Below are 12081 nucleotides of genomic sequence, written 5' to 3' on the forward strand. Positions count from 1 at the left end.
GTCTCGGACGTCAAGTGTCATTTAGTTTTTGTATCCTTGTGTGTCATTCAATTAGAAAGGCCTAAATAATGCCTAAAGGCCGGGGCCGAGATTTATTTTTGAGATCGTATGTAGGTATATATAAGTTAAGTTTAATGATTAAGTAGACGCTTGATACAAAGTCATAATATGTCGTTGAATTTGACTTAAATCGAGTTTATAGTATGGCTTAAAGTGGATAATAAGATACGGTGTGTTTCTTTATGCTTGTTTGAGTACGACGACATGAAATATATAAGTAATGCGTGTCATTAATTAATCATTTAACTTGAAATAAGTGGACCTCTTTTTAAATTTTTAGGTACGTACCATGTTTCAATTCCAAATCTTGGTAACTTTTGATTTACTGGCAAGTAAATTTATACAATTAGTAACTAAATCTCTTTGTCAAATATTGTTATTATTTGATGTCTAGACATTGTCTCCATTTTGCCATAATCACCTTTGACTAATAGATGTGAAACCATTTTTCTTACTAAAATGGATAAAAATAATTATAGAAACTAGATATGGATGCTGGGTAGGCAATAATATGTAGGCTAGAAAATTCCTCTTCAAAAACTCAATGCAAGTATTAAACAAATGAATCTGGCACGTTTTAAATGCATGCAAAAGCTTTACAAAATAAGAAATTCAAAGTAGTTGTTCGTAAAAAGGCTAGCTATTCATGATTTTTTTTTTAAATTTTTTTTTTTGTTTTTTTGACAAAGCTATTCATGGTAATTAAATTGTGATGATTTTAATCCAAAATTGATTTATAAGGGAGAGAGGAACGAAGGTTAAGACGTGAGATGAGAGTGATGTATTTTAAGGGGATCAATGTCATTACTTCTTTTTTTTTAAAAAAAAATTATAAAAACTGAACTGATTGAAGCTGAACTGAACTGATTGGAGCTGAACTGAACTGAACCGAACCGAACTGAACTGAATAGAGCTTACATGAATTGTTTATGAGAGAGGGAAATTAGGAACCGAACCGAATTGAATGGATTAGTGTTGAACTGAATTGAACTGAAATTAAGCTGAAGAGAATAGGCCCTTAATCATGTCATATGGTCATAGTAAGTTAGTACTTTTTAGGTACATTTAAAAGATAATCTATTATATTGAGATTAAGCTTTTTTTCTTTGCCTATAAGTTTAGAAAATTAGGTTCATAGCCCATAATCAAAATTCAATTCAAAGATACATTAAATATAGGTTTAAAGATGTTGTAATTAAAGGTTAATAGTTGAAATAAAAGTAAACTTTATATGCTCTTATCTAAACTAAACTTAATGATCTTTATAAACTTTTTTTTTTAATTAATTATTCTTTGATAAGTTGATCAATGAACACATCCTTCATCCTTTTAAAATCACTTGACTTGTTACAAATTAAATAGTATATATCTATGTAATATTATCAGGCACTTTGTTTTATAATGAATGAGTTGTAAAAAGTAAAGGAGAAGGATGAATTTATATACTAGCAATTTAGCAAATGATGAAATGGAGGAAGCTGGCCATTTAAAGGTTTGTTCAATGAGGATAGTAAGGTGGTAGGCCACGTGACACCTACACAAGTATTATGGTGTATGCCAAAAAAGAGTTTATGTCAATTAATCCTCTATGTCAAACCTTTCCTCTATTTAATTAGTCGAAATTAGGGTAGGGGCTTAAACATTTAGATATGACATTTAACGAGTCCTTTCCCTAAATAATGTTGTCTTTTTATCTAATTCCCGAAATACAGCCATTCTTTTAAAAATTCCCACAATACTGTCCACGTAAGCAAATGTATAAAAACCGGTTTTTTTTTTTATGGTTCAAATGAAAACCGCTACTTCAAGTAGCGGTTTCCATCTACACTGTTAAAACATGAAAACCGCTACTTGAAGTGGCGGTTTTCATCTTTTTTAAAAAAAAAAAATTATTCATAAAAAAAATCCCAGACACAGGCTTGACCGCCTTGAGCATCGTGCATCGACATTCACCGTTTGCCTTTCAACTCCATTTATCCTCTTCATCCAAAGTAAATCTTCCAAATAAATCCAATCAAAATCTGAAATCCAACATTTCAACCCTAAATAATCATTGAAAAACTCCCAATTCCAATATCATCTCTCAAAACTTACTCCCAATTCCAATTTCTCCATTAAAATTACAATCACCAAAATTATTATTATTTGACAAATTTAATAATTGAATTGAAATGGATAAAATGGTTAGGCATAATACTTTGGTGGTGGAGGTTCATCGGCGGCGGACTCATCTCATAGCAATGGCAGGGAGGTGTTTTCAAAACTCTGGAAGTTTTGTTCTCTGTTGATGAAGATTAGGAGAGAGAAGAAAGGAAAGCTTTTTTTAAAAACAGAAAAAAATAAATAAAAAAATAAGTACAAACCGCTACTTCAAGTAGCGGTTTACCATGATAAACCGCTACTTGAAGTAGCGGTTTTGCAATAAAACCGTAAAAAAAAAAACCACACTAAACCGATGACGTGGACAGTATATTGGGAAATTATAAAAAAGTGACTGTATTTTGGGAATTAGATAAAAAGACAACATTATTTAGGGAAAGTGCTCTCCATGTCTCTTAAACTAAAAAAACAATCCATTCGTTTTTAAAAACTTTTTCATTTCTAATTTTATTTAACACAAACAGTTGTCTCACATAAGAAGTTAAAACAAATAAAGTTAAATTAAAGACTTTTAGAGACGAATGAAAATATACAACCTAAATCATATAGTTGTAATAAGCAAAACAAATAATAGGAAAAAAAGACTTGGTCATCTATGTTTGCACTACCTCAATGTGTTTTCAATTTTTCATGCAATTACCCAAGATATTAGTGATATTACACTCCGTAACTTGTAAATCTACGACAAAATTAGTGTTATACTCTATAAGTAATTCCTGCTTATGAAGACTTGAGTATTTGTTTTTCCTTTAACCATTTTTGTTAATAATTCTCGTTTTTCCATTTAACCATTCCGTCAATTATTCCCGTTTTTACTTTCTTCCAAAAAAAAATCCAAAAACAGAAACAGTTTCTCAGAATAAAATTTTATAAAATGAGTACAAATAGTAAAAAATGGCCAAAAGGGGGGAAAAACGAAATGGATTCCAGCAATAAAAATTATCAAAGTAAGAGAGAGATGGGTCATTTTCTTAGAGTTCCATAAATCTAATTAACTAATTAAAAAACTTAAATCAAGCATTTTTTTTAATATTAATCAATAAAAATAAAAAGAAAATGTATTTGTGAGAGGGAGCAGCCATGTTGATAATGTCAGGTTGGCGTGCCTATCACTGTGACTCTTCTTAGGAGAGAGAAATTTTTTAGAGTGGGCATCTTCCATTTTTGCCCATTTCCCCTTTTTTTTTCCTTTTATTTCAATCAACCAATTATTTTCCTATTTCTGTTAATTTTCCCAAATTTTTGCTTCAAGTTTACATTTTTTTTTAGAGAGAGATTTATATTTTTTAAAAAGAAAAAAAAAAAAAAACATTCTTAGACATAGCTTTTCGTGTAGTTAAGGTGGCTGACAAAAGCTTAAAAAAACAACAGCTCATTGTTCTGATTTATGGAATGGTATACCATTTTTAATTTCTTTCTACCATAATCTTTTGTTTCCTTTTCCTTGATTTTTTTTCTAGTGTTTTATACCATATCTTGTTTTTGGTTCATTAATTGTCGCTCAAATAGACATTCGATTGGAATTGTTCTTCGTGTTTGTACTTATGCTCGCTTAATCAATCATCATACAAGTTCAATACGAAAGAAAATCAGACCGACAACTTGAATCGTGTTAAATTAGTAAAATTACCATACAAAGATTGATTCTTTATAAAGCTAATGTTGGTTATTGGCATTCACAAAGAAGAAAAATTTCTCTCTCTAAAGGTCAGTTTCAAACACACTTCACTAGACTAGTAGCCTTAGACCCTCTGCTTCTAATCATTACTACTATTTCCTCTCAGTTTTCTTCTTTTTCTTTTCCTCTGTTTTTCCGGGTTTAACTTTAATTTCTTTTTTTTTTTTTTAAATTTTTTGGTGGAGTTGTATTAAAAAACCAATATTTTTAGTACAACATTTTTAATGGGTTTCCATGAAAATTCGTGTCCTATGAATATTCTCTTCCAAATCTAATTCCAATATAAAAAAAATTATACAATAAAGTATTTATATAATTATAAAAACTGCAAAATCCTTGTATTAAAAACCTGCACATTATCAGTGAAACAACTTTGTTGGTAAGAGAGATTGTTTGTCCACATGAAAAAAGTGTGGGAGATGCTGATTGTCCACCCTATGTTTTGTGCATTTTTTGCAGGGCTTCAATTTCAATCTCAACAACAACAGTAAAGGGGGTTTTTCTTTTCTGTAACCCTAATTTAATTTTTTAATTTTCTGGGTTTTAATTTGGGGGTAATTAATGAAAAAAAGGCGGTGTAATCTTTGAAGCAAGTGGAGGAGAGAGAAAATAATGTTATGGGTATGTAAAAATGTTACCTTGGGTTCCCAAATTATGTCCGGGCTCAGTGCACTGTGCTGCTGAGTAAGGAAGCATAATCAACTTAACTTCCACCCTTTTCTTCATCAATTACTATACTTTTCTTTTCTCTCTCTTCATTTTCACTTTCACTTTCTCTCTCTTAAACTGTTGCTTCAAGAAAAGAAGAAGGTGTTTGAAGGAGGGTCATTTTTAGTTTTTACTTTGATCTTTTAGTTTGTTTTTCATTTTTACCCAGATTTCTGTTTCTGGGTTTTTGATTTTAGTTGATTTTAGTTGGTGGGTGTTGTTTAATTCTGGGTAAAGATGAAGTTTATGAAGCTTGGATCTAAACCTGATTCATTTCAGACTGATGGTGATAATATCAGGTCAGATTATTTTCTTTCTCTTCTCTATTTTTGATTAATTAAGCTGTTGTTGTTATTACTGTTTGATTAGAAAGCTTTGATTTTTGTTATTTCTTGTTCCAATTTGTATAGTAATTGCTTGATATAGTACAATGAATTCTAATTTTCTAATCATAGAAACTTCATTAACAAGGGGGTACAACAAGGTTTAGTCTTGCTACAAAAATGGTGATTCAAAGTTTGAATAATGGAGCTTGAGATATTTACTTTTTTGTTTCAGAGAAATGTAAATGAAATTATTAGGTGTGTTTCAGGTATTTCTGACATTTTTTAGGCGAAAGTTGGTAGTATAGTACTGATGTTTGTGATAACTAATAAGCTGCCTACACTAATTTATGTTGATGGTTCCTTGATTTGGAGGTTTGCTCTGACATTGTGAGCTGTATTTTGTAAATTTGTGGGGTCCTTTGGGTCGTTCTTGTAGCTAGCTAATGAACATGAGTTGAAGATGATTCAATGGATTTATCGCAGCTTCATAATAATAGTTTTGTCCCAATGTCCCTTTGCCATTCATAGAGACATTGAATGAGCTTTGAAATCACTGATTGCTCTGTTATCTGGTCTCCTTGTCTTTGCTTAGCTAGCTATGTGTTATTCATACTCCGTATATCCCAATACGGGTTTGGAGCAATGTTATATCTATCTCTGAGATGCGACGTAAAGGTCCAACATTGGTGGCATTACATTTTTTATATGTTCCGTGTATAAATTATTGATATATATAATGATGTTTTCCGGGTTTTCTTGAGTGATTAGGGGGCGTTTTTAAATAGAAAAATGTGAGGCTGGATTAATTTTTAATTTCAATCAATCACCGAAGGACTCTAATGTTTCTCTGGGATGTTAGATATAAAAATTAAGTTTTATATTTGTAAAATCATAGTTTGGGGGTTGTAGTTTCCGACTTCTATTATTTGTCTCAGTCACTGATTCTGTTACTGTGGTTTTTGCCTATGGAGTAGTTGATATTGTTAAGCTTTTCTGCTTATATGGACTACTTTTGTTATTGTCATAATGGAATCATAAGTCTCATTCTGAACACTGGGAAGTCGGATGCTTATCTTATTTGAGTTACTAATTTTACATTGACATACCAAGACAATATATGGAAAGTGCCCTGCTTTGATGCCATCTTTTATATCATTTATTGTGTGTGTGTGTGTGTGTGTGGGGGGGGGGGGGGGGGGAGTGATGGGGCTAATTGCTATTCTGCAATGAATGCTAAGATAAAATGATCATTGGTATATGATGCGAGTTAGACATTAGTATGTAACTTTGTATCATGTGGAGTTTGTGACTGTTAGCTAGTTCTATGATCCTGTGTTCATCGTTTTAAAGAACTTTTCTTTGGTTATGCTTGTCCGAAAGGCTTACCCTTTTAAATTTAGATTGGAATTATATTCTACTACCATGGCTTAAACGTGAGAATCATCGCTTTCAGGTATGTGGCAACTGAGCTGTCAACCGACATAGTTGTCAATGTTGCGGACGTCAAATTCTATCTACATAAGGTATGAGAATCTTACTTAGATTGTATAGTAATACAATGGTGCTATATCCTCTCTTCCTAGCTAGGTTGCTTGTTTCCCTTTTTTCCTGACTTTTTTGCCTTTTTACTAAAACAGAAGTTGGCATATGAAATTCTTGCCTGTTGATTATTTCTTATCTTATTTTGTCATCAGTACATGTCCTAAACACATTACATGTTTTGTTTGTTTGGATGACAGAGTAGCAAGGTGTTTTTTTTTTTAAAAAAAAAATAAATAAATTCATAAAGATGTCCCAAAACATACATCCTTGAAAGCATAACTTACACAACAGAAAACGTTACCAATAACCTTCGAACTTTCTTCAATTGTTATGCTTATATTATGTGCTATTTTTTTTTCCCAGTTTCCCCTACTGTCCAAGAGTGCTCTTTTGCAAAAGCTTGTTGCCATGGCAAGTCAAGAAAGTCAGGACGAAATATTCATCGAGGATATCCCTGGGGGACCTGCTGCCTTCGAAATATGTGCAAAATACTGTTATGGGATGACTGTCACACTAAACGCCTACAATGTGGTTGCAGCTCGATGTGCAGCTGAATTTCTAGAAATGTACGATACAGTCGAGAAAGGAAACCTCATTTACAAAATTGATGTCTTTCTCAACTCTAGTATCTTCCGAGGTTGGAAAGACTCCATCATCGTTCTCCAAACAACTAAGTCTCTACTTCCATGGTCTGAAGAGCTCAAAATAGTTAGCCACTGCCTCGATGCAATAGCTTCTAAAGCATCCATGGATACTTCCAAAGTTGAGTGGTCGTACACCTATAACAGGAAGAAGAACCCATTGGAGAATGGAGGGGAACAACATTACAATGGTGTGAGGAAACAGCTTACAGTTCCAAAAGACTGGTGGGTAGAAGACTTATCTGACCTGGACATGGATCTGTTTAAACGGGTAATAATTACAATCAAGGCAAAAGGAAGGGTTTCAAGTGATGTCATCGGTGAAGCCTTGAAAACTTATGCATTGAGAAAGTTGCCTGGTTTCAGTAAGGGTTTGGTTCAAGGTGGTGATATGCAGAAGAACCAATTATTAGTTGAGACTGTAGTTAGACTTCTTCCAAAAGACAAAGGCAGTGTCTCTTCGAGTTTCATGCTTAGATTGTTGAGAGCATCAATGTCTTTAGGTTGTGGAGAAATCGTTAGGATGGAGTTGCTGAGAAGAATTGGGTTGCAGTTGGATGAGGCTTCAGTTGCAGATTTGTTGATCCGAGCTCCGCCTGGTGAAACTACTGTTTATGACATTGATTTGGTGGAGAATCTGGTTAAGGAGTTTGTGATGCAGGAACGTGTTATTCAGAGTAACTCTCATAGTGAGATAGATTTTCAGGAGCTTAAGAAGCCTGTTGCCGTATCAGATGCTTCCAAGGGAATGGTTGCTAAGCTGGTTGACAGCTACCTGGCCGAAGTTTCAAGAGACCCCAATCTACCACTGTCTAAATTCATTGGTATATCAGAGCTTGTTTCTGGATTTCCAAGATCAACCCATGATGGGATTTACCGTGCTATTGATATGTACTTGAAGGTAAAATCAGTATGCTGTTTTGAAAACCAGTTTGTTTCTACATGTTAGTTTAGAGAACTTTCTAAAACAACTTAATCAATCATCAATTTGTTGACAATAATGACAAATTAACAATTACTCCTAATTTTCAAGTCTTCATTTCTGTGGTATTTGTTACTCAAATGAAATGTGATATTCTGCAGGAACATCCCAGTATAAGTAAGAGTGAGAGGAAGAAAATATGCAAACTGATGGATTGCAGAAAGCTCTCAGTAGAGGCCTGTGCACACGCTGTGCAAAATGAACGCCTTCCCTTGCGAGTTGTAGTTCAGGTACTCTTCTTTGAGCAAGCTCGAGCCACATCATCGTCCCCAGGAAATCGGACCCCAGACTTGCAGCGTCCTGCCCGAGCATCCCTTCCTGGTGGATCTCACGGAAGCTCAAGGTCTGCAACCACAAATACGGAGGATGACTGGGATGGGGTCCCCACAACAGAAGAGCTAAGGGCTCTGAAAGGTGAAATAGCCAACCTTAGACTTGGGGGCGGTGAAGGAACTAGCGGTGATGGCCCTAAGAATGACATCGAGAAAGCTGCAGCCAACAAAGTCAGAGGCTTGCTAATGTCAAAGAGGCTATTCTCAAAGCTGTGGTCCAGCAAAGAAAAAGACGGTGAGAACAGTAGTTCTGATACCTCTGAAAGCCCTGCATCGACGAATAATGCTGAAGAAACGAGATCTACCCCTACCAGAAATAGGAGGCATTCACAACCTTAATCACAATCTTGTTAAAGGTTTTACAGTCAAGAGAATAACGGTGCATTTTATTGTGCCCCAACAATGTAAAATTAGCTCACTTTTCTTATTTCCTATGTAGGAATAGGTAGGTCGACTGACAAATTCTATCTCGCCATGTACGAATCCGATGAACCACAAGTGTTAAGAGGCTACCCCTCTGGTTCGTCGGTATAGGAGCTAAGGCTCGATGCAGGTGTCAAGGTATTCGAGTTTAGGTAATGTGTCAGTTTTAGGTTCTAACACGAGATTTTTCCCTATATATGAAAGCGGAAATGTATTTCCCTTCTATCAGTTTGTTTTTTTGGTGGCTACTTCAAGCAACAAGTGAAATCTTATTGTAGATGCTGAAATTTAGATAGCTTAGGATGACTGAGTTGTAATAACAGTAGTAACATGTTTGCTACTCAATCATATATCATATGGGGCAGCAGTTACAAGATTTGAGTTGTTTAAAGCGTTATATATATAGGTGATACTCTAACCTTTTACGAGTAAATTCGAGTAATGATCTTAAGCTCTCAAAATGTAGTTTCTTATGTATATTCATTAATATCAAAATGTTTGCGTATATTCCCATGATATCGACATTTGTTGTCAGTCGTACAAAATATTCCTCCTGCAGTCAAGCTTAAACTTTTAAAGCCGGCAGACAGAAATTGGGCTTGGAGTAAAAGTAGTGGGTAAAATCATTAAAATGTGCAGCGACTAAATGCACGTGTAGTAGTAGTTGAAGGCCTTGAATCTTCAACAAAATTTAGTGGGCCAACCTGTCTTGTCTTTTATATGTAATAGATTATAGGCACAACCAATTCTGTCCATTAGTGTGGCCATTAATTAGCCCAACATAAGCAAGCCCAGTTAGGCCCACCAACTAAAGGTACCACAACTCATTTTGCATCCCTCGTTGGTTGCTTAATGTAAAGAGTACTAGTTAAACCTTGATTCGCACTTATATATGTGAACGACAAACATTTGTCTATATATCAATCAATGTGTTCCGTACTCAATATAAAGCGAGCAAACAGTGAAAACATATACAAAGCGCTCCTATGATTCATGAGTTAGAATTAGTATATAGTCATGTCGATCAGGAGTCTCAAGAACATAAAGCCTACATTCCAATTGATATTTTAAATCAAGATCAATTGATGATTAGAGAACAAGTATATTCTTATCAAGGGCTCAAGGCTAAATTTCGATCATGCTATTACACATTGCACTTATGCTAAACTTCAATGGTTAAGTTACCTTGCTTTTAGGCCTTGTAAAGTTGTACTACGTCATCTCATACGTACAATGAGGGCAATTGTTGAAGTGTGCATGATGGCAAAACAACAAATCTTCTTTTTTAAAAAAAAAAAAACGCATGCAAAGTTTAATTAATCATTCATTATTAAAAAAAAGTACTCCCTCCGTCCCAAAAAGAACGACCCATTTGGCTAAAACTTTGTCCCAAAAAGAATGACCCATTTGCATTAAAACACCCACCAATTTGCTACAATATTTGTGCAAAATTAACTTCCCCATATAAAAATTTGATTTTCCATGTTATTTTATTACTTTCTCTCTCTATTTTTTTACAAACCCCACGTAAATTTATCTTTCCAATATACTTTTATTTGTTTTTACTTAACTTCCTTAATACCCGCGTAATCAACCCAAATGGGTCGTTCTTTTTGGGACGGAGGGAGTATAATTAATCATTTTGTCTTCAACTAAATAGTTGATTGATTTGTTACAGTTTCTATAAAAATACGTGGCACTTCATTAGCCTTGATTAATTGATTTGATCAGTATAAACAAGAGTGATTAACAGAAGGGATTAACAATAATACAAGTGCGATAAGACTAGCTTTAATTATGGATTATATGACGTTTACCTACTTAAATATTGCTTAATATGACAGAAAATTAGGCTTAGAAATGTTACCAATTAAAGAGGTGCAATTCATTCAATTCCCAGATTTTTTGGGATAGGAGAGGTAAGGTTACCAACAAAGAAAGTGTAGAGACCACTAAACTTTGTTCATTAAACATGTAGCGCAGACAATACATTAGTTAAATGGTCCCCTTAAATTGTTTCTTTTAATTATTTAATTTTTGTATTTTTGTTAGCATCATGTCTTGATAATGAGATTTCAACTTTAATCCCAAAGCTAGCACCATTAAGTGCAAAGTGACTTGTCCTTTTGCATATCATATTTTAGAGTTCTTCCATTTATAACTACCCAAGTGGAGCTTATTAATCATTATCATCACCACTTAAAGATCATTATAATTGAGATTACTCAAACTTACTATGGTAAGTAATTAAGTATTCATTTATCACACTTTCAAAAAAAAAAAAAAAAAAAACAAAAAAAAAAAGGTAGTCATTTATCAATTAATAACGGCAAATTTTATTTGTACGTTTGATTTTTTAATTGTTTATGACCAGTCGGCCATTAATACAAATGAAATTGTGAAGAGAAATGAGACATTACAAAGTCGACTTTCTACTTTTAACAACACAAAAGAGAAATGAGGTATATATTTATAGGACAAGTTTGATTTCATACATATTATATTGATTAAACAAAAAAAAAATCAATACGCACCAATATTGAAGTACGTTGCAAGTCTATCTTAATTATATATATTTCGACAATTTCGTATTCTTATAAACTAAGAAAAATTAGCATGGACACATTAAGGTGTTTATCTACCTCAGTATAGTAATTTTCTATTTATAGATAATCAAATAATTGTATTAATACTCAAATAGTTAGTACATAAAACAATTAAGTGAGCAATTGGTCTTAGGTGCATCCTCATGCACCTAAGATAGGTGCAACAAGTGAAGGTCCAAAACGCGCGGCCCAAATTAATAACCCAGACAACATATCCGCGACCCGCCAAAATCAACACTACACTCTACAAAATGAACATTTAGTACAAAAATCTGAACATGAAAAAAAATGAACATGTAATAATAAAAAATGAACACGTAAAAAAATGAACATTTAATACTTATAATGCATATATTTCATAATCATATTATTTTTTATTTTTTCAAATTTTTATGTTCATAATTAAAGCATAATATTCATAATAATATTTTATATGTTCATATATAATTTCAAATATTCATAATGTAAATATGTGTTTTTCATGACATAGTAATTAAATCTGTTTATGCATATGTTGTCTTTCTTAAATGTTTATGTTCATATATTTTTACGTATATGTTCATACTTTAAATGCTTATATTCACTTGAAGAAAACCAATGCTTACGTTCATATTTTGAAATGT

The 12081-nt window shown here is 33.2% G+C and overlaps 1 protein-coding gene across 2 annotated transcripts; it reads left to right on the forward strand.

Annotated features, from left to right (window-relative positions):
* Positions 1-3350: 3350 nt before the first annotated feature.
* On the forward strand, positions 3351-9077 carry LOC145601302 (phototropic-responsive NPH3 family protein NPY4-like). Of its 2 annotated transcripts, none has more exons than XM_081657300.1 (5): positions 3351-3615; positions 4358-4905; positions 6386-6455; positions 6838-8016; positions 8199-9077. In XM_081657300.1, exons 2-5 carry the CDS (start codon positions 4844-4846, stop codon positions 8766-8768), a joined length of 1881 nt encoding a protein of 626 aa, XP_081513426.1. In that variant the 5' UTR covers positions 3351-3615; positions 4358-4843; the 3' UTR covers positions 8769-9077. The 2 variants fall into 2 exon arrangements, with proteins under 2 accessions (XP_081513426.1, XP_081513427.1); XM_081657301.1 differs by lacking the exon at positions 3351-3615 and adding an exon at positions 3662-3927.
* The last annotated feature ends 3004 nt before the right edge of the window (positions 9078-12081 follow it).

This window comes from Chenopodium album, chromosome 21, assembly GCF_948465745.1.
Source record: "Chenopodium album chromosome 21, dcCheAlbu1.1, whole genome shotgun sequence".
Classification (NCBI taxonomy): Eukaryota; Viridiplantae; Streptophyta; class Magnoliopsida; order Caryophyllales; family Amaranthaceae; genus Chenopodium; species Chenopodium album.

What these genes read in the sequence shown, in the direction of transcription:
- LOC145601302 (XM_081657300.1), top strand. Translation starts at nt 4,844, where the DNA reads ATGAAGTTTATGAAGCTTGGATCTAAACCTGATTCATTTCAGACTGAT. An exon ending in TCAAATTCTATCTACATAAG is followed by an intron (nt 6,456 to 6,837) that starts GTATGAGAATCT and finishes TTTTTTTCCCAG; the next exon opens with TTTCCCCTACTGTCCAAGAG. An exon ending in CTATTGATATGTACTTGAAG is followed by an intron (nt 8,017 to 8,198) that starts GTAAAATCAGTA and finishes GATATTCTGCAG; the next exon opens with GAACATCCCAGTATAAGTAA.